Source organism: Salarias fasciatus, chromosome 6, assembly GCF_902148845.1.
Source record: "Salarias fasciatus chromosome 6, fSalaFa1.1, whole genome shotgun sequence".
Classification (NCBI taxonomy): domain Eukaryota; kingdom Metazoa; phylum Chordata; class Actinopteri; order Blenniiformes; family Blenniidae; genus Salarias; species Salarias fasciatus.
In genome coordinates, this window is record NC_043750.1 from 37,875,269 (window position 1) to 37,901,897 (window position 26,629).

The 26,629-nt window shown below is 41.3% G+C and overlaps 1 protein-coding gene across 2 annotated transcripts; it reads left to right on the forward strand.

Annotated features, from left to right (window-relative positions):
* Positions 1 to 272: 272 nt before the first annotated feature.
* On the forward strand, positions 273 to 26,629 carry LOC115390950 (neuronal acetylcholine receptor subunit alpha-3-like). Of its 2 annotated transcripts, none has more exons than XM_030095011.1 (8): positions 273 to 494; positions 12,080 to 12,219; positions 14,161 to 14,205; positions 16,327 to 16,436; positions 17,302 to 17,509; positions 19,728 to 20,339; positions 22,589 to 22,861; positions 26,358 to 26,629. In XM_030095011.1, the coding sequence occupies exons 1-8, from the start codon at positions 437 to 439 to the stop codon at positions 26,481 to 26,483; spliced, it is 1,572 nt and encodes a 523-aa protein (XP_029950871.1). In that variant the 5' UTR covers positions 273 to 436; the 3' UTR covers positions 26,484 to 26,629. The 2 variants fall into 2 exon arrangements, with proteins under 2 accessions (XP_029950871.1, XP_029950870.1); XM_030095010.1 differs by having other exon boundaries at positions 371 to 494; positions 22,592 to 22,861.

Genomic DNA, 26,629 nt, shown 5'->3' on the forward strand with positions numbered 1-26,629 from the left:
CATTATTGCTTTGTAATAAAACAACAAAAAAAGTACATTTGGCTTGAAACTAACACCATGTCTGCAATTAACAGACGCCCCGATTCACAGTCGTTCCCTTTATTGTTGTTTTAACAGTTGTCGTGGTGTGCTCCAGAATCAGATGGCATCTGTTTGGGCTGCTTCCCCTCCCTGTGCGCCTCGTCCGTATGAATGCGCCAGAGGGGAGCTGTGCGCTCATAGGGGAGGGACGAATGAAGCCAAGTTCGGATCCTATCAGGAAGGAGCGCACCGGCAGTGTGAGACAGGCGGCACCAGGGGAAAGACACGCGTTTTCCATGCCGCTACACGATTTTCCTTCCTCTCACTGATTACTTACTGCTGTGAGAAAATAAAAAAGAAAGAAAGAAATACAAGAAAGAAAGTGGAAAGGAAATCCAAACGACGCGGTGGAGAGATGCAGCCAGTTGTGAGGTGGACTTTGCTGCTTCTTCTCGTGGGTTTCAAGGCTCAAGGTAGGTGGGAATCACCTGGGGTGTGGATCTACATGATGTACGTGTTATGTTTCCCAGACGCATGTTTGGGGATTTATATGTTTGGAAAGAGAGGAGACCGTGCGCCTTTGCGCGTCAGTTTGGGTTTCTTCTTCCTCTTCTTTTTTTTAAATGATTTTATTGAAGAATCGTGCTTTTTCGAAGTTTGTCGTGGTGATTCGGGGGGTTGGAGTTAATGCAGGCAGCGGGAATTCATCATTTTGCACCAAAACACAAAAATGCTTCAGTTCCATGCCTTTTTCTGTGTGAAAATGACAAAAAAACACAAATAAATACTCGAAGAATGAAGTGTGAGTAATCGATTTCACCCTGTTATATTAAAATATATTCTCTCTCATCACACAAAGTAGGCCATCAGTACGAGGCGCAGAAGAATGAATTTTGATGAATGCAAATTTTGTTTTGAGGCGTGAGAGTGATTTGACGAAACCAAAACAGATTAGAATTGGGTTACAGCATATGTTTCCTTGTTTACGGCCATCGAGAGAGTTTTTGGAGGCCTGTGCAACATTTTTCATAGAGAGAGAGAGAGAGAGAGAGAGAGAGAGAGAGAGAGAGAGAGAGAGAGAGAGAGAGAGAGGGAGAGAGGGGGAGAGAGAGGGAGAGAGAGAGGAAGAGAGAGAAAGAGAACTGATGGCAGATTGTTTTAGTGAGAGGGCTTGATTGTCTGCAGGCATTTGATAAGAAACATTGCAGTGTGGGACTTTGAACTCATCTGATATCCACATTTGTTTTGTTTTACTGTGATGGAAGAAATGAAAAAGTTGCTCCATCAAGTTCTGTTTCCAACTGTGCTTCTTCAAATGTCATGATGGCTTTGATGAGATGAGGACTTAGGGTCATTTTAACCCTTTACAGGACTCTGTAATAATATGGATTCCTGGATAATAAAGCATCAATCAAATGATCAGTTTGTGTTGTGATGAAAAGCATGAGGTGTCAGGTCTTCTCAGGTCACTAATTCCAGGAATCCTTTACAAACAGCACAAACCTCCACATTAATAGTCAAGTGTTCTGTAAATGCCATTAAGTTTTTCTTGTGAAATGAAAATGACACAAAGAATTGTTGAAGCTATTTAGTGTTAAAGTAAACTTTCAAAAAGGAATCAGGGAATGAGAAGGTCATTTCAGGGGAATAAACTAACTTAGTTATGATGAGAATGATTCTGTTTCTTTAAGCAAAGGCAGGGGAATGGACAGGGAAAAAGTCCTCAGTGTGAAGGAGTGCAGGCAAAAAGAAGTCAAAAAGAAAAGAGAGAGGAAGGATTCAATGTCAGAAGAGGAAAAAGGAGTCAAGGCAAGAGTGAGGGAGGGAGGCCGATACTTAAGTGGGAAGGAAGGATTTGCGATTATTGAAATGCAGCCTGCATCTTAATCACTGACCGCAGCTGAGCTGAGCGTCTGGATGTGACCCGGAGCCACTCTGTGGAAAAGATGCAGGGACGCTAATTATGCCGCGGCATTTCAAAGCATTAACGTAAACATTTGCTCCGAGGGCATAAATAGCAGCTATCTGATTTATGCACGGTGGCAGATAGGCTTTGTTATGGTTTATCAGCTGGTACACACATTCTTTATTCCATGCATGACCCCCTGAGTCTCTCTCTCTCTCTCTCTCTCTCTCTCTCTCTCTCTCTCTCTCTCTCTCTCTCTCTCTCTCTCTCTCTCTCTGTGTGTGTGTGTTTCTGGTACGTGATTCTTGGAAATGAGTCAAACCATTCTGACGACCACTGATGTTTTCTTACCTTGAAGTAAGGTGGATGTTACAGAGTTAACAGGTGTGGGGTGGCCCTCCTCTGGGGGCGCTAGAGAGCTCTGTGTCCTTTTCACCAACATGATTTTTTTTTAATTTTCAGTTTTGAAGAAATTACAAAGAAATATTACTTTCAACAATTCAAAGTTAAAAAAAAAAATTACATCTGATTTTGCAGATCGTACAATGAATGCTCAGTAACTTAGTGTAATGACAGTCACACTTCATTTTAAACGAAAGGCATACCCTTAAAAGACTTTATTTTCATTAATGTTATGAGATGAGGGTTTGAGGGAGCAAGTGATTTAGTCTCTCTGTTGAGACTCATCCTCACACTGTGGGCAGTGGTGTAAAAAGAAAATAGTGTTTTATTGAAGTTTTTGTTGTGGTACAGCGTATACATGATGGAAATGTTGATATTTTCACAAAACTACAGAAAATTAGCAAATCTCAACATATAGCCAATGTTAGTGAAACATTCTACGGAAAATTATGGAAAAATTTCCAAAAAAACATCTCATTTAAGTTGCACGTGTTTCCAAACTGCTCCTGACACCACGGCTTCGAGGCTCGTTTGATGGTAACAGATGGGACTGGCAGGATATGGTCACAGCTGAAACCTGTATGGAAGATGGATGAATAACAACAAGCATAAAATGCAAATCTTCGAACTGTCGGAGGAAGCTGAAAACCCACGTGGCGACATTAACACATTCATTTCGATCAATTAATTACTGGAAAAATATATGGTGTTAGAAAGAGATGAACAGAACTTTTCTCACTGCACCTGAGGAAGTTCCACTCGGTTTCCAACATATTGATGCAGCAGACGCATCAGACAACAAATATCGACACTTATGAGAAGATCTGTCATTGACTGGCTCCATTTATTTTGAAGAAAAGTGCTCTTGCATAATTAAAGTAATCATAATTCCCTGAGTGTACAACATGTTCACCTGTTTGCTTTGTGAGAAATGAAGGTTACAAATCTCCAAACTTGTAAATCAACAAGTTTACATCAGTGAGCTCATTTTAGGAGGAATTCCTCACAATGAGGATTCATATTAAACTGTAGTCATATTGAAAGGGCCTTTGTTAAGTGATTATGCTTCGTTGTGCCAACTGTGACACCCGTTGCTGACCCCTGACCCCTGAGCCCGATTCTGACATGGGTCCCCTTGCTGTGAGGCTGCAGCGCTGTATCACACACGCCACTTGTGCTCTATTTGAAACAAACCTGGGTGTGATTGTTGCGTTAGTGTGGTTCATTTTTAGAAGTGTGTGTTCTGACTCTGAGTCTAAAAAAGTTAGCCTTGCTCCACTTGTAAATGAATCCTCATTAAAATTATCCAGCATGCACCGAGCTGCATTTAGCTCTGCTTACTGACCCGATGCAGAGGTTATGTAGCAGAATAAATGTCATGGCATCTGTCCTGTATGCATTCTGTTTGTTCTGGTCTGATGTCTGGTCAGATTTCTGGAGTTTTTATTCAACTAATCATGTAAACGGAATCATGAATTTCACCATTTCTTCTCTGGGATTCAAGAGGAGATGATTTTAAAGTTAAATAAAGTGAAACAAAGCTCACAGTGAGAGTATCAATGTCATCCAGTTAAACCATACCAGACGTTTTGACAATAACAGGAACTTTGACTCGTATCTGTGTGAATACTTGGAAAACAAATCCGACAGTTGGACTGATGCATGCAGAGTTTTCAGTGAAGTGCATGTAAATGTGTCAAGTGTGTTTGTTGAAGTTATCATATAATTCTATTCATTTAATGCTCTGTTCGTGCAATGTTATTGAATGAAAACACAAAACTTTTGTTATATTTTACTTTAACGTTTCATTGACTTTGTAATTCAATTGCTGTTTTATCAATAACATGAACAGAACATTGAGACTTGGTTCAGACTTCAGTGAAGCAGCATTTGCATCAAAGTCACCTGAACCCTGTTTACACGACAGTGTTTTCAATAGCAAACTGAAAACTTTTCTCTGTTTATGCAGCAATGCTCTGAGCCACTAGAAACTCAATTTTTTGGAAACGCTCCGACTCCATCTCCTTGGAAATGGAGGAAAACGACTTTTTTGAAATGCTGCTACTGTAGTAAATAATTCTTCTGCACATGCTCAGTACAAAACAGGTCCCAGTACATATTCTCCCGGACTCGGTCGTTTTAGAGTTGACAGTCGTCTGAAATAATCCAACTTGGTCGTCTTTTCATACGAATATCCATGTTCTCCCATTCTTCATGTTTATAGTGTGTTGTTCTCTATGTGTGTGTGTATCACAATTTCCTTTTGTTCAGTCAGAAGTCATCCCATTACGTTATGGGACCACTAACTGCTGTGCTTCTCTTTAGCTCTGAATCATCAGTCACATCATTACGCATGTGAAAACTGATACCACCAACTGATAACATCTTTAAATGAGATATGAGTGTACATATACCGTACTCATGTTTTAACAACATGTAAAGCAAACAGCATTTTTTTTATATGTTTTTGTTGCAGCTCTATTTATAGTACATCAAGTCACACAGAGTGTAACAACATGTATATATACCCAGTATGTAATTTGCTTCTGGTAGTTTCGCACTGCTGCTGATGTGCTCCTTCAGCCTGTAGGTATATTCAGTGCTGTCCTCTGTATTCAAACAGAGGCTGCTCTCCTAATGTATCTGAACGCATGAGTGATGATCCAGTCAGTGAACTGTGTGTGTGTGTGTGTGTGTGTGTGTCTGTGTGTGTGTGTGTGTGTGTGTGGTAACAAGGCTTATATCATAGGAACATTTATAGAGCAGAACAGAGAGCAGAGGAGGCGTGGCTCAATACCAACTGACTCACAGACGAGTGTTTCCAGGACGCCGCCGTCTATTTTTCCCCACATCTGCTTATTTTAGTGAAATTTGTTTTTGAGGGTCCAGAGTTTTATGAGAGTATAGAATTTTGGGAGTGTTGCATAAATTTCTTTTAGAATGTTTCCAATGTAAGTTATTGTCAAAGCAATATTTCCAGGTCTTGTCTAGAGTTTGCATGTTCCCCCTGCACCTTCTTCTGTCAGTAGGAGCAGTTTTCATTCATTGTTGAGCGACTTTAGCTCAGAACTACCTCCTGGCCTTGTATGTAGCTGGCAAATGGAATAAATGAGAACTATTTGGTTATTATCAGAGCTAGTCTTGACTTATTTTTGGCGTGGCAGTGGCTCTTTTGGTCGAGTGGTTGTCACTCTTGTCTCACAGTGAGACGACCGTTGGTTCGAGTCTGGACTCTGGGGCCATTCTGTGTGGAGTCTGCATGTCACATGTTCCCATAGTCTGCAAACATGCATATGATCCCTCCGATGTGTCCGGAGTGAACTGTGCTGTATGATCAACCTTTAGATGGGAGCTCCAGCCCCTCCGCTGATATATAACATGGATGGATAGATAAATAGATGGTTATCCCAGTATAGATTTCACTTTCCACACCACCAGTGCCTCTGGGTGGTTCAAGGTGAAAGCGACATTTCCAGAACCTTAAAGAAGGACGTATGGTCTCTTCAGGGTCTTATTTATATCTAATAGGGACAAAATGTACATTTCCAAATGAAAGAAAGCCACCTTTGAGATTTTCATCTACAAAGGCTGAATGATTCCCTTACATGAAATGTATTCAAATTCATGTAACCCACTTTTTGGTGAGGGAGCCTTCAGGGAAATTTCTACAAGATCTGCTCATTCTGGAGGAGGAAAAACTTGGCAACATTTGTGCAGACAGATAAGTGAATGGCTCACAGCTTTCGACATATCAAATATGGATCAATATCCAGATTATCTGAATTTAAAAAAAGGAAGAAGACAGACTGGATGAAAAGGACAATTGAAGCGAGGCGGGTTGATGGGTTTCTGCAGAGTGCTGTGAAGGCAGGAAAGAGGAGCATTCTGCCTTTCAACACATCTGACACATCTCATCCAATCCTATTTACTGCACACACACACACACACACACACGGTGCAATACCTGCTCCACCATCCGATCTGCTCTGGCTCTTTACACCTATCTCTCACTTCCCTGACACACATCCTCACAAATCTCTCAAGTTCTCAACTTCATATTACTCACTTTTATCTGCCTTGTCACTCCTCTCTCTCTCTCTATCTGTGTTTGCAAGCAGAGCATTTTAGCTGACCACAAATCAACTCCTTTTCTGTTTACCATACAAGAGAACACTTTTCCTCCTTCGTCTCTCGCTATTTCTCGGTATTTCCCGGTTTCTCGCTCGCCTTTAAAAGCATTTGCATGCTCCGGGGAGAATGAAGCCTAAATGGCTCTCTTACACCAGCTTCTCACAGCCCATAAAATGCTCTCTTCTCTTCCTTCACTCATTATCGCTCCTCCTCTTCGTCTCCTCCTATTTTTCCAACTCTCCCTCTCGATTCTCCTCTTCGTCATCCTCCTGAACCCCACTCATCCATCCTCATCGTCTTTCCTTCTTTTTTTTCTTTACAGTTTGCGAATTGACCTCCAAACCTCACGTCTTGGGTGCATTAAATATCTCACGGGATGTGTTTTTGATGAAGCTTGCTGTCTAAGTGAGTTTTGACAGATTCTGCACATTGAGTTGAATTATTGATACCGAGCCTTCGAGTACATTGAGTGCACAAGCTGCCGGCCTTACTGTATCCCTCTCTTCTCTGTTGAAATCTCCATTTCCCTCACCAAAAGAAATGTTCATCAAAGATTAAGACAAGTAGGTACAATCATAAATGCAGTGCAATAAAAATGGCATAATTTCATAGTTGCATCAAAAAGTGCCATTAATGGTATATCACGGTTTGTACTTCAATAATACCTTCATGTTTTAACTACATGGTGACATGGCGCTCAAAGTCATAGAAAATGTAACCTGATTGAGGACCAAATTAATTCTAGTTGCAAGATAAAATGAGATTCTCTGAATGAAGAGAATAAATCATCCATAAGATGATTAAATGGGTTCATGTATGGAAACTGTTTAGTTATATATTTGGTTGTATATATTACAGTACATAGCATTGAGCTTCTTTTATATAACAAGGAATAGAATTGTTCTGTTGCTGTAATAAATTAGTTGAGCTCAGTTTCTTAAATCAGTGGGAGGAAGATGCTCTATCATCTGATGCTGATGTAAATCACAGTCAGACTGAATTTCTGCAGTTTCGCTAATTTAATTTAAGTAATCAGTTAAGAGCAGGAATGTCACAATAACATGCATTACTTTATTTATCACAGAAAAACAGAATTTTTGCAAACTGAAATAAATTTGTCATCATAAATGTTCAAAAATAAAAGTTTTATTTTGAAAGTATACAGTCTTAATTTCCTCTTTTGGTTAAATTATTTTTAACCCTTTATACCATGAAATGTCTTAATCCCAGGATGAAAGAAGCCATAGAAGCTGGTGGGTGAGACTGGAGGGCCGCTAATTGGATGCGTGGAGGAGAGCGAAGGGGCATAAATATGAGAAATCCAGATGAAAGTGGTTTGAACCTGTCGCTCATTTTCTGTCATAATTGGTTCGGCATGATTCTCAACATGGAATTCATCTGACCATATCAAACTGTGCATATGTGCAGGAGCACGTGAGTGTGTGAGAGTGTGTGATCAAAGAGAGCTGGTTTAGTCACTGGGTGTGAAGCGGAGAGCTTTTTTAATTACACTAACAAGTTGATGAAGCACCAGTTCGTTTCACTCCTTCTAATTTTTCCTCCTCTTTGTGTTGATATTTTAAATCAACTGACCTTTTCATGCCCTCCTTGTTTTATTCTCCTTCACTGTGGTCCAACTCACATCACCCATATGTTGATCAGATGCTTCAGAGCTCCTTTTAAACGCCATTTAGCATAGCATTAGCACACGCTAAGCAGCAATCAGAGAGAGAAAGCCATGAAGTGTGGATTCACATAATCTTCTGAGTGACATCTTAAGAAGGCTTTGCTTCCAGCCTCTCCTCTCATTTTTGGGTGTTTTTTTTTTTTTTTAAATCGCTCTTTCTCTCAGGAGGGCTGTCATCAAGAGTTCAACAGCAGCTGGGCTTCTGGTGTCATTGTTGTCTCCATGAAAAGGGCCTGTATCTTCAGCCTTTGAGGAAGGGATCTTGATATAATAGGGTCAGTGGTGTTTCATCATTAGGATTTCAAGGCCTTCGCTAAATAAATCCGTTTTAATTAAAAGAGTCTTCTGTCATCCAAACTCATTTTTTTCCCAGCATTTCACTCAAATGAGGAAACAATTCAGGCTCCTCAAGGCGAAATCTTTTGGTTCCTTTGAGGTGACACCAGTTCCTCTCATTGTGTTTTCTTTTTCTACTTTTTCTGCTGCTTCTCTCATGCTGCCGTGAATCTGTTCTCCTTCATCCGTCGACCTTCAGAGCTGCCCTGCAGATGGAATATGTGGTATTGATCTAGGCATTAATGGAGGGTTATGGGAAATTAACGGGTCTTTCCAAGTGACGACTCGTGGAGCAGCGGGGGGTCCGGAAGGTGGGAGAGTGGGTGATTCGTCTTCAGACGGCAGCAGCGATAACTGATGTGAGTCATTTGGATTGGAGGAGGCGAATGATGAGGGGAACTGTGAGCTGTCGCTTCGATATGGTTCACTTTGAAAAGTGCAGCAGCTCACATAGCCTACAGAGGCTGCTTTATTTTGCCAACAAGTACTATTCTTCTTTCATTTTGGTATACACTTTAATAAAAAAAATATATTCCATCTGCACATATTCCACTTATAAAATTGAGATTTCTAATAATAAAAATACCTCCATGTGTAGATCATTCTTACATATAAGAAAAAGTTTGAAAACGGAATACAGCATGGAAGTAAATAAAAAAGTTACGGTGCCGGTCGCGCGTCCCACTCGTCACCGATCTATTTTTTTGTCAGAGCTAAAAACTTTGAGCACTTTATCTCCCGTCTTCAGGCTACAGTCTGCAACTCCTCTGCTCAATGTTAAAATAGCTTGCTGTGCATTTTATGTCGAGGTAGACTGAAATTCTTCCCAAGGCGTCTCAGGTTCCTTCCTGGATAGTTGGTAAACAGGTCTCTCCAAGTTCTGGCTCTGAAACCAACTTTTTAAGGTGCGATCCCGACAAACACAAACCCAAATATAGCTAAATGATGATGGATTGTAAGGATGAAGCCCCGCTGCTGCCAACACAGATGAGCTAAATTTATCATTATTCTGGAGAAGAGAGGAGAACATGCTCGTCACTGTGATTCATTTTAATTTTGTGATTACATTTTTATTTTGAGTTTAAATTAGATTCTATTCTTGGATGTCTTGGATATGGTAATACCTGTCCACAGAGCTCGCTAGCAGACGGAATTACCTCCAGGGCTTTTAAAGAGACACACCCCAAAGCTTGTTTTCGCTCTGTGATGAACTGCAGTCATGCCGCGCTTTCTTCATTAATGGATTCGGGTCCCTGATCATACACTGGAAAAGGCTTAGATGCTTCCGCAGCTTAGGTGCTTCACTGTAAGATCCTCAAAGCTCAGAATCTGCTTTCGGCCCTGACCTTAAGGCTTATCCAACCCAACCTAGTTACAGGCAAACAAATGTAACCGGGGCAACAATGTACACTCAAACAGCTCCACAGGCATTGTGATGACACAGTGTTGAAACTCCAGATGCTAAACGTGAGTGCAAGTCGTGGTAAACAGGAGGAAAGCATATTCTAGTTGTTTCTGCTGATGATCATAAAGCCAACTAAATGGGGATTTCTGAGCACAGTTTACTCCCACAATCCAAACACATGCACATGAGGTTGACTAGTTGAATTTAAGAATTTGTGAGGTTGCCTCTTTCAGAGGCTGTACCCAGCTTTTCATCCAGAGCCAGTTTATATGTGAAAACAGTCCCAGTTCTGCTGATTTTGTTCGGTCTTGTTTTCCCACATATTTCATGATGTCTGGTGTAAACTCTCTCCCTGCATCCTCTGTGCTCCTTCTTGATTACCTTTGATCGTTTTCTTGTCATTCCTGCCTCACAGTGCATTAAAGCCCTCAGTCCGTCCCTGTCTTGATTTACAGGTCTGCTAGGCAGTTTTTCTGCACATGCATGAATGAGTGCGATCCCACATCCCGCTTGTGCTCCTCATTTTTTTGAATTTTATGGTGTTTCTCCAGCAGAGTACATTTATGACACTATCACCTGGATCACATGCAAACATGATTTACACAACACTCGGACATGTCGTTCTGCTGTAGAAACCAGAGGTTCAATTGCAACATACACAGCAACGTTTTCAAGTGAAAACGCAAAACTTCTGTTGTGTTTTGTCTGTTTGCATGACAATGGTGCTCAGAGCCACGAGAAAACTGCTCCCATGGTGGGACATTTTTAAACGCTCTGGCTTCATCTCCATGTAAACAGGCGAAAACAACACTTTCTGGAAAAGCTTTATCTGCAAAGTTCAATTTAAAGTTTGGATTTTCTCCCTTTGTGTATGTGTGAGAGTGTGAGTGCATGTTTGATCAGACCACAGGAGACCAGCAACATATGATTTATGCAGTTTACCTCTGTTTTTGTGTGTGTGTATGTGTGTGTGTGTGTGTGTGTGTGTGTGTGTGTGTGTGTGTGTGTGTGTGTGTGTGTGTGTATACAAGCAAGGAGTGATTGACTGTTCCCAACAGGCTGTTGCAATCCTGACAAGAATGGCCAACTCCTCCCACTGGGTTCTTCCACACTTAAAGCTGATTTACTCACAACTTTTTATTTAATCTGTGAGACTGCGTTCAGTCAAACTGAAGGCACCATAACTAAGCTACTGAAATACTTCCTGCAAAGTCAGCAAACTACGGTCCATGACTTCCTCCCCACCTGCAGGACTATTTATGTGACTGTCCTCCTTCTTTTTTTTTTTTTTTTTTTTTGACTTTGTCTCAGTGTGCAGAGATAAAAATCAGTTCTGTCTTGTCAACACTCTGAAACTACCACAAGCAAACAAGATACAGTTTTATCTGATGCAAACAAAGTTTTGTTTTTCTCTGCTTTTTGACAAATTCCTTTCAGGTCTCATCCACTAATCTGCCCGACAGCGATCAACAAGCATCAAATTGTCGATGGTATGCATGCAAATAAAGCTTGAGCAGTCAGGTCATGATGTGAACGCACAGTGTGAGCACATCAGTAAATACTCTGGTACATTATCTATCACTTTGCAGTTTAAATACAGTACGAGTGGAAATACATCAGTTTGAATCACACAGCCATCTGAGTTTGTGTTTATGAAAGTTTGCACTCGTAAAATCACTACGTCTGAGTCCGTAGTGCTGATGTGACATGTTGAAAGAGATGTTTTCTTGTTTTTTAGTGTTTGTGAGACTCGGCATGTCCCAAACAAACATTTCAGAAGTCATCTTGTGTCACAGATTTGTTTAAAGTAGACTCTGAGGATTCAAGCTCAAGAGCGTAATATAAAAAGACATCTCTTTGGGGCAAATCATCAAATTTCATGAAATATTAATTCCCCAGATTTAAGAGATTTGTTGATGTGCTGCTGCATCAGAACTGGACTAGGCTTAGCTCCTCAGTCTTTTCCTCTCAGTTCCTTCTGAACGTTTCATGTAACATGACTGGAGTTGATCAGAACTGACGTGGAGGATTGTGAATGATAGCTGTAATTAATCAGAATAAACCTTTTAGAAACCCATGATGGCTCAAGTAATCAACCACATTTTTCTTTCAGTCTCTTTGGGTGTCACATTCATTTAGGCACTCACTGATTGCTCTCTCTCTCTTTTTTTTCCCGTCCCCTCTTATGCAGATTGTGTCTCGTCCAAAGCGGAGGATCGTCTGTTCAGGAAGCTGTTCAGACGATATAACCAGTTCATCAGACCTGTGGAAAATGTCTCTGACCCCGTCACCGTAGAGTTCGAGGTCTCCATCTCGCAGCTCGTCAAAGTTGTAAGCTTGGCATCGCCCACTGACGCACATACCGAACGGGAGACTCATTTCTGCACCGTGTCAACGGTGTCTTCAGCCTGGCTTTGCAATCTCATCTCCATATAGCTCATTTTACAAGCAGGGTGCAATTTGCCTGGATTGATGGGAAGAATGTACCCCCTCTCTGGTTTATGTATCGTCCCCATCTGCTGAATTATTTTTTACCACATGGGTACATAGATGGAATCTCTCCTGCGTGGTGATTGACGTTACTTCATCTACAAACCAGAATAAAAATTTAAACACATATCCTTCATACTGAGGACCCATTTATACAACATTTTCAAGTGAAAACAGAAGAGTTTTGTCACGTTTTCTGTGTCTGTTTATGTGGCAACTGTGCTCAGAGTCACTGAAAAAGCAAGTTTTTTCGAGAATGACTCAAAAGTGGAAGTTTTTGAAAATGCTCAGACTCAGTCTACGTGAAAACAAGGGAAAGCACAACTTGTAGATGTCTGATACGCTGCTGCTGCGCTTGCACACCACATCTGTAGAAAATAGTTCTTCTGCACATGCTAGCTGGACAATGACAATGTTTTCCTCCAGAGTATCATGGCTGCCAGTCCATATTCTCCTGGTCCTGGTCCGGGTCCCTGTCCAAGTTCATATTCTCCAGGACTTGGTAGTTTTAGAATTGACAAGAGTTGACACCATAATAACAATCCAACTTGGTCTGTATAACCCCATCGTCATTTATCTGTGGTTTCATTACAAAAACCACAAATACCATCCTCTAGTGGCCCAACTTGAAACTGCACCATCTTTAGCGTCTGATGTTTCCATGTCAACAAACGTAATTTTCCAGTTTTCCAAACGTTGTAATGTGAACGCAGAAGTTATTGGTAACGAAAACACAAATACAATATGTTTTCACTGGAAATGTCGTGTAAATGGGGCGTGGGGTTTGTTGTCTCAACTTTAAATTCTTGTGTTTTAATAAGTACTTCGCCCTCCTTCTTCTGACTGCTGTATGATTTCTTTTCATTTGTATTCTCCCCCTCCTGTCGGTCCATTCATCAAAATATGTTTATGAGCCCATATGAGCAAACGTGATCACGAGGAAAAAAAAAGTACATTTCACTTTTAGCCTCCAGTCGGCACTTTCTATAGAGTCCACATGAACAACAACAACAAGCCTTTTCATGGTATATCCTACCTTTGAAAAAAGGAGAGCCGAAAGATAAGCCGAGGATTGAGGGAAGTGAAAGCGGGAAGTGAATACCGTCTTTATTTAGTCTGTTCAATTTCACAGATTCAGAAAATGTCAGACAGTGTTGCCATACACTGCTGTTTTGCCTCGCCCGTGTTAAGTTTAATGCTGGCAGAGAGGAGGGGGGGGCTGCACATCCCCCCCCTGTGAAAAGAGGTTTTCAGCTCAGAATGGAAATCCTCAGATTAAGAGAAAATTGCCTGCAGGAGCCTTTTTCAGACCAGCCTGATATGTAGCTCTATCTGCTTGCTCGGCAAGGTGAGATTAATCTAAAGGTGAGCATGTGGAGGAATGAGTGTGTCCCTGCACACATTTCCATATGTGTTTGTGCACAGGATGTGGTTGATGCAGCTCTGTAGGTGGCTCATGTGAAAACATGGAACTCACAGGAAGTTGACTCAAACCTGAAGAGGGGTCATGCAGAGGAAGTCACATACGTAACCTTTCCATCAATTATCGACACACCCACAGAGTCACAGCCGACCTTTTCTGTCCGTCACCTTCAACTGGAGGAGACAAAGATTAGACAAGCATTTCCATTTCTTTAGAAAGACTCTTGTAAAACTCCCCTCCTTGCATGCGCCTCTTTCGTTTCCTTGACCGGCTGCACATGGTCTTCCAGATGCTTGAGCACATGAATGCACAGGCTTCTCCAGGCTAACAGGCGGTTTACCTGCTTTCTGTCTCTGCAGGATGAAGTGAATCAAATCATGGAAACAAATCTGTGGCTCCGGCATGTGAGTACTCACGTAAACGCACACATCCACTCTCAGCTCGAATTCACACTTTGATCGACCTTGACGGCTGCGGAGATGGAGGTAAACGGGGACAGAAGAAGGTCACGTGTTAGCACATCTCAATGCATATAAAGCAGCCATCAGTATTGGACGCCGCTTGTTTCTTCTCCGCCTCTCAATGCGGATGCATATGTCACTGAAATGCTAAACACGGTCGGGATAAAGGCGAGGCAGGCAAAGGAAAACAAGGATGTTTCACAGTGCAATCAGCCGGTGATCAATGTCAGCATTATTGTTAGTCACGCTCCGACTCTGAGCAGATCTATAAGCCACAGACATTGAACTCCTGACCTCACGTTGCCATTTCACCCAAACAACACTTCGTCTCTGTCCAGCGATATCTTCTGCTTCAGTTTTCCCTTCTCAGTCTGTATTTCACTTTAAAAAAGAAAAAAAAAAAAACTGTGTGCATGTTGCCTTTTAAAATCAGAAGAATTGCTCCACATGGTCAAGCGTGTTGTCGGCACATGTGAGTGGATCAGCTGACGCTCCAATTAAAGCTCATTGAAAGGCCTGCACATGCTGATGCTATTTGTCGTCTGTGGTGGCTGAGATGTTTATTTATAACAAGGCGTCGCTAATGAGAAGCTGTGTCAACACTGGAGTCACTGATAAAGACTCTGGATCACCGCCACTGGGTTTACAGTCGAAGCCGTTTCAGAAAACCCCCCTCCATGAATTCCTCACCGCTGTTGTGCAGCAAAGCTGCAGGGGGTGTTTATACAGTCGCCTCAATGTTAAGTGTTTCTAAAACGGTTCACTCCATAGTCCTTAAAACCAAGCTCTGCTCATTACCTCCAAGTCGGGGATTAGAAAACGATATTGATTTGTATTCTGCACTGTGCAATAAGCAGGGAATGTTCTCACATGAATGAAGACACACTGTAACCACCTGATCTCTTCACATATACATATTTTTATCTACCTCTTTCCATCTCTGCTCTTTAACCTGAATCTACAGCTGTGATTTCTGTCATCTGTGTGGTTTTCTTCTTTTTGTTGTTGAAAGTCTCCTTTCATCCCACAGAAATAGAAATATGACTCAGATATTCAAAGACTGTTAGAAAATATGCAAAAGACTGAAAGAGAGAGAGCAGGTGTGTGTGAGAAACTTGATGATCATGATGGTGGTGTGTGTATATAACATGATGACATATTTCGATTGATATATTTTTTTTCTTTTTCGCTTACTTTTTTAATCAGCTTGTGAGTTCTGGTGCATTTATTCTAATGTTCACTGTCTTGGAACAAATATGAGCAAATGTATCAAATAGTATTGTTTTGATGACAGCTTGTCATGTTGTTTTTTACACACACTTATCAGGTTTACTGTTAGAGGGGTAAAATTAGACAGTTCACTGATAAATGAAATATGTTATTTGATTAGTTGTTTTAAAAAGCATCTTCATTTCATTCATCCCATGACTTGCGTTCCTCTGCAGACCTGGAAAGCCATTAATGGAAATTGCGTTGATCATCCTACGTTTGGTTCGTTTCAGTGACTGTTGTTTCCTGCCGATAATAAGCCGCACACCTGAAGCCACCCAATCATAATGTAAACTCCCTGGATAGATAAATGGAAAAGCCAGCGTAGCATGAAGTGGTTAATTAAACAGCTCCCAGGTTTTAACTGGTTATTAATCCGCCTGGCTAATGAATGGATTCATCCTGAATGGCATGCAAATAGCCAGGAGTAATGGTTCTACGGCTCATGAAATGTTACCTGCAGAAACACTGACGGAATAACAAGTGGACGCTTCATCCAGGCTTAGTTACATGTATGATCCCGTCCTCTGAGGACTGCTCGTCAAAAGCTGCCTCAAAAAGAACATTTTCATTAGAAGTGAGCACAGACTCAAATGAAAATTGAGTATCTTCCTATAAAAATGAGACTTGATTTCCTTAATATCCTTATTTGGCACTACAGTAAAACATCAAAGGAGGTTCTGCCTGCAGTATAAATATGTTTTCCCATGAAGGAACGCGTCTCCGGTGACTAATACCGTCTGCAGTGTACAATACGAAGCGTAAAGCTCAAAATCTTTTCCTCCCCTCCTTCAGATTTGGAACGACTATAAGCTGCGATGGGTGCCGGCAGAGTTCGACGGGATCGAGTTCATCAGAGTCCCGTCGAACAAGATCTGGAGACCCGACATTGTTCTCTACAACAAGTGAGGATCTCAACGTCACTGGGGCCACGCTTCATCAGTCAGTGGCAGCATATTTCTCATTAGGAAACAGGAAAACAATAGAACTGGAGATGTGGTTTATTAGCTCATTAAAGCTCCACAATCAGAGGAAAAGCAAGGGGACTCAGACTGACGAGCATCAGGAAGTGTCGAACACCACACGATGTTTGACGCTTTCCATTCTGTATTCTGACTGTTGATTTCTGGTCAAACACATAGAAATCTAACCAACACCTTTATACGTTCACTTTAAAACTTAATTTGCTTACTCTGAACATGTTAACTCAGTATCTCTCACAGATTTTTGTGAAGATCAAACTTGACTACAACAAAAAAACCATTACAGCCAAAGGCTAAAGTCGCTCGGAGTAAATAAAACAAACACCTTCAAGGTAGCTACCAGATTTTCTTCCCCACATGTAGAGCTTCAGACTTGTATGGGTAATTTTGAGAATCGCTGACTTTCTGTTAAATTTAGGAGCATTTAAGTTAAAGTTTTAGAATCACAAACACCTTTTATACCTTCAGCTTCTACAATGTGCAACAAACAATAACCTAATTAACATGAATGCGCTGGTCTGACGGCTGATTGTTCAGCGTTCAGACTTACAATAGTGGCTCATAATGGTAATCAAATGCAGTTTGGTATCTCTCAGTGGCACATAATGTGGCTTCTTTCTCCTAATGCCATCTTTTCTTCTCCTCTATCTGCTTCCTCCTTTGAATTTTCCCCACTCATTGATATCCGTGCCTCCCTCTAAACTTTGTCCTTTTCCAAACTCTCGTGTCTCCTCGCGTCTTCTCCGCCACATCCGTCTGATTAAACGTGCCCACGCCTCACACCCAGCGCTGTGGGCGACTTCCTGGTGGAGGATAAAACCAAGGCCTTGCTGAAGTTTGACGGCACCATCACCTGGATCCCGCCGGCCATTTTCAAATCCTCATGCCCCATGGACATCACCTACTTCCCCTTCGACTACCAAAACTGCTCCATGAAGTTTGGCTCCTGGACGTATGATAAAGCCAAGATTGACCTGGTACTCATCGGTTCCAAGGTCAGTGTTTGTTACTGTGCTTATAAATATCATTTTCAGCCCGCTTGTTCCCAACTGTGCATCATATTACAAATACTCAAACACCGTACTCTCTTGTAAATGCTTGCTGTCTTTGCAACGATCTGTTCAGTATGAGCAAACAGTCAAAGCTTTAAGTAGCTGTAACATTAGATGAAATAATCCTGACAACGATGTGATTGCCAAATATTTGTCGCACACTGTCATAAACACTGTCACCTTGCTTCAAAGATGCGAGCGTGATTTTTCTTTATCTCTAACACGCCGCTCATAAGTTGGGCTGTTTCGCTCAGCAGCTCCAGGTTTAATCTCCTCTTTTTGTCTGGTTGTCTTTTCACGCAGCTTTATCAGAGCATGTTGCTCCATCACTTCGATGTTTCATCACTGTTAAATTTCAGTGTTAACAATCCAACAACAAGATACTGGATGAGTTATAATTCCTCCAAACGTGGAAATTCCATGTGATTGTTGGTGGGGAGGAGAAAGTAAGAATATGTTTAAGAACATTTTAAAAATGAACAGAACAGTCAATAAGCCAACCACTATAAACTCTCCCAGAGATTTGATTTGTATAAATACATAATTTATGTTATAAATCTGCCATTTTCAATCAAATAAATGAAATTTCTATTCATCACAAAAAAATGAAAACACCCGTTTTTTTCCATTTCAACACAGAAGTGACTAATAACTATTTTAGCTTTAATTTAGCACATTGTTTAAAGGTGCATTGAGGAGTTTGCACGTTTTATGCGAAACCGCGCCCCCTGCAGGCCTTGGGCGTAATGTAGCTTTGTGAAAAACTCGTCCCTGTGCCTCGCGTGCACGGAAGAGGGGAACTCCGTCTTCGCTCGTTTAGCAGCACTCAAGTAAGATTTAAGTTTCTTTTACCTGGTGGAGTCTGTGCTGGAGCTGTGGCAGTGCTGGAAGCCGGTCTTTTCTTACTTTCTGGAAGATCCTGCTCAGTTGTTGTTCACTAAGCATCTGGCGGAGTAATGGCGGTCAAAGCGAAACTTATCCAGCCGGAGAGCGCATTACGTCATTCCTTTCAAATTCTCCCCCAAAAAATTCTGGTGCCGGACCGGCACTGCAACTTTCAAGTGACAATTTAGCGCTGTTAGAGGTACTTGCAATGAATATGTCAGGGCACATTGTACACATCATTAAAAATGTGTAACATATTTATGGTGGAAAATAAGTATTTTTAAGGTTGTAAAACTCCTTAATGCACCTTTAAGTATCTGTACTCATACTTATTTTTCTGACAACTTTTCAATTTCATTCAGTACATCTGAACTCAAATGTCTTTCTATACATTCTCCTAAATTGATTTATTTCATTGTTTTTACCTCTACGAGGGGGATTCATAGTAAAGCGATAAAAGCATTATGAAGTTACACTCTTAACAGCCGACTTCCTGTCTTTCTCCCCAAATCAATGTCTTGATTGAAGTTCAGTTTTGTACAGAGTTTCGTACTTTTTTTTTTATATGAAATTTATGTATATAATGTATTTACATTTCAGCACGAATGACCTTTTCTCTCACTGGGACAGTTCACCCCTGATGGACGAACCAGGAACTGCAGCTACTGTTGCTAAAATCTTTCTTTCTTTTACACTCTGAGAGGTTTTCCTACGGTTCTGATTGGAGCCTGTAACGAGCCACAGACTATATGTGGGACACTCCCGTGTTAAAAGCCTGCCGTGATTTATTCAGACTTCAGCATCTTTTTACCGATTCACTGTTTTGGTCCCATTTACACGACATTTCACTTGAAAACACATTGTTTTTGTATTTCCGCTTCAGAAAAGTTTCACATTTGCATGTCAACGTCTCGGAAACATTCGTCTGTTTGCATAGAAACAGCAGAAATGTTGAAAGTGGATTTTTCATGTTGGACCACTAGTTGGTGCTGTTTTTGTAATGAAGCCACACACACACCCATCACATTTTGCCAAGTTCACACTGCAGGTCTTGCTGCTCAGTAAAGATTTCTGTGAGCCACATTTACCTGCAGAGTAAACGCAGCGTGAGAATGTAGGTATATCATCCAGACGAATGTAGTTTTTAACAGTTTCATATCTTCTTAACAAGGAATGACGCCTACAGGCATAGATACTGAAATGATTGAGACTCTTTCAGACACTTTCTCTGTCCTCTAATCGTTACATGAATTTCAGCTCTTCATCTGTGTCTTAGGTGAACCTCAAAGATTTCTGGGAAAGTGGCGAGTGGGAAATCATCGACGCTCCAGGCTACAAACATGACATCAAGTACAACTGCTGCGAGGAGATCTACCCAGACATCACCTACTCCTTCTACATCCGACGCCTGCCGCTTTTCTACACCATCAACCTCATCATCCCCTGCCTCCTCATCTCTTTCCTCACAGTGCTGGTTTTCTATCTCCCATCTGACTGTGGAGAGAAGGTCACGCTCTGTATCTCCGTCCTGCTCTCCCTCACTGTGTTCCTGCTCGTTATCACCGAGACCATCCCCTCCACATCGCTGGTCATCCCGCTCATTGGAGAGTACCTGCTCTTCACAATGATCTTCGTCACGCTCAGCATCGTCATCACTGTCTTCGTGCTGAATGTACACTACCGCACGCCGATGACCCACACGATGCCGTGCTGGGTGCGCTCGGTGTTTCTCAAAGTGCTGCCGAGGATTATGTTGATGCGGAGACCGATTGATGAGGACAGCAAGGCTGGGGGGTTGGACAGCAGTGGGGAGGCAGGAGGAGCTGGAGGGGGAGGAGGAGGCGGAGGAGGAAAAGGAGGGAGGAAACGGAAGAACAGCTTGATGCAGGTAAGTAGTACTTATCTTATAAGATCATCCATTAGTAGTAACATTATGCCCACCTGCCGGGTCTTGTGTTGACAAACAGCCCTGAGACACAATGTGAACACTGTTGTGGGGTATCTGACACTAGCTGATTTCACATAAACATTCAGCACAAAATGGTTACCTGCTGTCTAATATATTCCACTCACTAACTGGTACCATGTTAAAAACGTCATAATTTTTATGGTCAATCGATGTCAACACGACTCTGATGTTTTTGATAAATGAATCTGAATCTGAAAACTTTGTAACTCTTGATCATTTTACAGTAGAAGTGTCACAAGACTATTGTATATTGTATTTTCTGACTTTTATCAATCATGATCATCTATCAGGAAAACCTGTGAACAAAATATTTCTACATATGCAGCCCCAGCTGGTTTAAAGGCAGCCCTCACAGTGATGCCCAGAAATGGTAAAGCAATCAAGATGTGTCAGTACTTTTGAAAACAGTTTGAAAGTCAACTGCATTTCAAAAAAACAAAAAAAACAAACGAAAAAAAACAAAAATCTAATCAAATCACGTCAAATGGCATCAAAATAAATGCATTCAAAGGTAGAATTTATTTTGCATTTTAATGCATTTTTATTCAGTAAGAATTTAATTTGGGACCATTCAATTTGAATTTTCATACCAATTTAGAAGTTCCCATTCTTATTCTCTTCTTATCTAATATTTAGTTGAAATTACACGCTCTGGTAAAGACAATAAAATTATTGTGGACGTCTTATGATCACAGTTGGCCACCCTGTAAACATAAAAAATAATAGATAAAGACTTTGAAGATAAAGAACCTTATAATCAGAGTAGTAAGTCATCAGTGAGCACAGTCCACTGTTTCAGTGACAACGAGTCAATAAAACACACTTTCATTAGTTTCTTTTTGGCGATTTTAGTCAATAGTTTCTGTCAATTCTGGTCCACATTTACGACATTCCCGTGACATGTACAAGTTAAGAAAAATGTCCAAAAGTTCCCTCTAATCTATTTCTTTTAAAGGTCCACAAACATTGTGTAAGTGTGCACTCTCCCAGATCACTCTCACAGTTTACAGAATTCAAAAAGAGGTTTTAAATAGTGCAGTGAAAGACGTTCTCCAACTGCCATTGTCAAAATTGGCTGTAATCAGAATGTAATTTTACATCCGTTGCGTTCACTTTACTGTGGCTCGTGGAGAAATTCTTTTTTCTGAATTTAACCCAATCTGTTCATTGTTAACTACATGTGGGGATCAGCCGGCTGCCACAAAGGATATGGGGGTCAAGGGCCTTGCTGAGGTTTTCATACCGTGCGTTTACATGTGACTTTTTATTCCTCTATAAATCAGATTAAAGCCTAACTCTGCTCTAAAATGATCACGTGAACTCCTGAAAACTTTGTTCGGCACTGTCTTGTAAACTGGGCCTCAAACGGTTAAAACCGTCCCCAGAGTGTCCATACCCACTCCAGGATCATCCAGAGACCTGTGACTGACAACTAAAATAATAATGAAAATGAATGAATCATTCTGAAGTTACACTTTTTTGGTTGATTTCATTGTTTGCTGTCTTTAGTGTTCTCACTGAAGACACATGCAAACTTTCAATGCACGCCACCGATTTGAATTAACTCCCTCTTCAGGGAGTTTTGTCTGTGCAGCTGAATGCATCTTAAATTCAATCAAGTTTGTTTCAGCAGTGGTTTGGGAAAACATCATAACCACCACTGAGCTCTTTTTATATAAACAATAACTGAAGCACTCACGGTGTGATTGAGGAATAACTAAACCATTTCCTGCAGTAATATTCAAAATGGTTCCGTATAAATTGTCCCTCCTGCTCCTCGGGGAACTCTGGATCAACTCATCCACCATACTTACAGTATCTATAACCATCCTCAAACCTGCTTGTTGGGTCTTAGAAAGGTTTTTTTTTTTTTCTCTCTCCTTTTCCATAAAACAAATCCCCGGGACATAAAGTATTCACTTTCTCCAAGTCCTGCCAGGTGAATTCAAAAGAATGAAACTTTTCCTAAAACAACTCAACACGGCTCTCACTGAAAGTGTTCAGATGGATTCAATGAGTTCCTGACAGAAAATGGGCCTTTTTTATTAAAGTTTTATACCCTGAATGTTACTCTGCTACCTTCCCATAAAAAAAAGATGCATCTCATGAAGGAAAGTGTGCTTTCAGGTTGAGGTGGAACTTAATGTGAACTCGGTTTGTGATCCCAGCAGGTCGGAGGAGGATCCCTCAACTGCCTGGAGTTCGGGGACGGTAAATTCTCCTCCGTGGAGGGCTGCACGGGCAAGAAATGCCCCTGCCCCTGCCAGCACGGGAAGGAAGCCCCAGAAACGCCGGAGAGTGGGAAGATGACGCGTCAGCTGAGTCCGCAGAGCATCAACACGGTGGTGGCCTTCTCCGTGGTGTCGCCGGAGATCAAACAGGCCATCGAGAGCGTCAAATACATCGCTGAGAACATGAGGAGCCGCAACAAGGCCAAAGAGGTGAGCCGCTGCTGCTTTCACTGTCACCCATCGCTCTGAATGTCCAACAGAGTAAAACACAATTTAATGCAGCAGTAAAAGGTCCTTCAGAAAACACACACCCTCTCATCCGGAGGATGAGGGTGAGGATCCGGCCTTTCCTCTGCACTCTGAGACACAGCAGGCAGCTGCTGTAGCCAATCAGTTATGACTGAGATCAATGAGAGAGCAGCATCTGACAGATAAAATAGTGCCATAATAACATTTACAATTAAACTTTAAAGGTTTTTTTGTTGTTGTTGTTGCTGTTGTGGTGCATGGTAATAACAAATTCACAATTTTCACAAAATACATAGAAATGTTGAAATGCATTATGCATGTTTTTACAAAATCATCCTGACAACTGTGAGACTAATGCTAGTTTTCTGTCAGTGAGGTTTTTAGCTTTCATTAGAAAATATGCTGCTTTGGACAGTGTTGGTCGCATTTGTAAAACTAGATGTTAGATTGTTACTCTGTAAGTTAAAACGGCAAGAGAGATCGGTACTCGCAGGAAGACATGACTGTACCAGCATGGTTATTTTATGTCTAATAGCAGGGCTCTAATAGGAATCCAATAGGGTTATTATCAAATGTCGTCACAGGGCAGGACGTCTTTGTGATCCCTGAATGAGCATCTCCTCTCAGCTTGGCATTAATCCATCTAATCCATCTTTCTGTCTGCACATCCATCATGTGGCACTTTGCACAAGTCCTTCCTTCGTCAAAATGATCATTTTTTTCAATTAGTAGGATGGTTCCTATCATGCTGTGCATTCTAATGTCCTGCACGGTAATGTCATTTAATCAACATGTTAATGAAAAATGTACTTCGGGGCACATATCTGGTATTCTTTCCAGGCTTTGCCACCTGTTTTCTCTCATTTAAAAAAAAAAAAAGGTAAAGTCATTATTTCAAGAGTACAGGTGCACAATATCTTCCCTTGAGTTTTGTTTTATGAATCCCTCCAGAAGCATTTGTCCAGCCAGTGTTTGTACATGTGGAGGAGTCATGAAAGAGAATCCAGAGACTGAGTTGCTCAGTGGAGCTGAATGGCCATTATGGATAGAATGTAGATCTGTAATGTTTCTACTTTAACATCAAACTGTAGACACTCTACTTTTCACTTTGCGGCTTTTGATAGCTATTTTCATCTTGAAATCGATCGTTTGCATGATGTAGTGTCTGCATATGTACAGCTGAGATGTGGAGCAGCAATTCCAGGTGCAGTTACTGACAAATGAATGCTTCAGTGTTCATGAAAACTACATTTATTGCCAGTTGGTCTATCAGATAGACCAACTGGCAATAAATGTAGAGTTTTCAACATCAGATAGACTTTATCTGATGCTGCACTCCATGTGCCTAATCTACTGAAGCGTTCTGCATCTAACTGCATGTGTAAGCGTGATATTGCCAAACATACGAGGGGCAGCTGATCCGCAAACATGAAGCACACTATTCATTTTGCAAATTTGCTTTCAGGAAAATGGAACATCGGGCATGATTCCCAAATACTGGGAGGACCTTATGCAAATTGGTGAATGAACAATGCACAATTTGATTTCCTATCTCTGAAAATATTTTCATTGTTTATGGTCGCCTTTGTTTTTACCACATTTGAAAAAGACTGGCTCTGCTTTCAGCACAGATGCTGCCGTTCTTATGAAGGGAAAAGCCCTACTGGCTCCCCATTTTTTTAGTTTACAAACCTAATTTTAAGATATTTTAAGAGAATGTACATTACGTTTTTAAAATGTTTCTAGCCATTGTATAAAATGTACACAATCATCTTGTGCATACCCCTGTTTGTGAATGATGTCCCAAACGCTAATCACCTGCAAACTGCACACAAACTGAGAAGGCATTTTTTTTTTATTTATTCATGGTTTTAGTAAATCTGTGGTGATACTGCTGTAGCCACGCGGTCCATTCGTGCACACAGCATAGGAGTACTCTTACTCCAGTAACATAGTCTTTTTCCTCTTTTGATACCTGTAGACCAGCTGGGAAACACACATGGCTGCCTTCTAACCCTCACTGTAATTTCCCCACTATTTGATAGATGGTACACCATTTTAGTTGATGAAAATGTTTGTATTTTAATAAGTCCAAGGCGCTGTCCATGGTGCTGAAATAGCCAAGCCACCGTTATGGTGAAGACCATCATTGGGGCGCTGTTTTAGTAAGTCTAAGGCGCTGTTCATGGTGCTGAAATAGCCAATGCACCGTTGTGGTGAAGATCATCAGTGGGTCACTGTTTTAATAAGTCCAAGGCGCTGTCCACGATGCTGAAATAGCCAATCCACGGTTGTGGTAAAGGTAAATATTACAATGCTCTTTCATGAAAAATCAAAGGTGCTGTCCATGGTACCGAAATATCCAAATGACAATTGTGATTATCAGTGAGTCGCTCTTTAATGATAAACACAAGATGCTGTACATGGTGCTGAAATAACCAATTGACAATTGTGGAGCAGATAATCCATGGGTCACTGTATCCTTAAAACCCAAGGTGCTGGCCATGATGGTGATATAGCCAATTGACTGTTCTGGTGCAGATTATCAGTGGTTCACTGTTTTAACAAATCCAAACAAGCACTTCCAAAAAAAGACAAAAACAATAAGATAAATACACAATACAGTGAAATGTCCAAAAAAAAACTTGTCCTACAGCTGTTGCATTGTGCATTTTTTGCCAAACTCACCCTGGCAGCATGGTTTTGAGGCTAATGCTAATTTGATAGCTTTTATGGCAGCGTCACTGATATCTCAACTCTTAAGACACATTAGAGATCTCGTGAGATCCCGCCCCATCCCTACTGAATACGGTTGCATAATGCAGTGCTTCTGTCTTTATTATTAATCTACAGACTCTAATCAATGCCTCAACTTTCTTATGCATAATTCAGTTATGAAAAATATCATACCACCAAAAACTGTCGATGAGATGCGTTGTAAGAAGAGCTTAACCTTCTTCATGAGTTAACAATAGTTTGAAGCGATATGGTTTGGTTTGGGCCGAGAGCTTCCACTCCTCTCGCTTTCTGCCTGTTATAAACACAGTGAGTGAAACCTCCCAAAGGGGCGAAGGAGCCTTTGATATGGAAAAACTCAGTGCTCCATCAGCTTTGTCAAAACGCCTGTCGCTTCTTTTGACACTGCGGTTTGAATCTGATTATCATAGTAATTTCTCCCACTGTAAATTATGTATCAATTTTCTGTTGACTTTCAAGAACTGCTCAGCTTTTTTCGTCTCTTTTTCCTCCTTCTTTTCTACTTTGCCTGCCGTTCATAATCCATATCTCTCCTCACAACCTGGAAACCCGCTGAGACTCTGAGTAGCCAGTTTCCCTCTCACCGTGCACACGTCTTCACCTGGTCTTTTGTTTTTACACACTGACACTGGCCTCTCTTCTCACACCTTTTTCTTTTGTCTCCCCCCGCCTCCACCTCTCTCCCCCTCCCTGCTCACAGGTGGAGGATGACTGGAAGTACGTTGCGATGGTGATTGATAGAATCTTCCTTTGGGTGTTTGTGACGGTGTGCGTCCTGGGAACCATGGGCCTCTTCGTCCAACCACTTTTCGGCTTTGTCTCGTAACTGCGAACCATTCAGGGTCCTCCGCCGCCCTGTGTCAGCCAATCCTGAACAACTAATGAACTCTCAGCGGACATATCAGAAGACAGAGTCCTAAAGCACTATTTGGTGTGCTAGTTTTGCTTCAAAGCCTTTGCAGGGAGAAATAA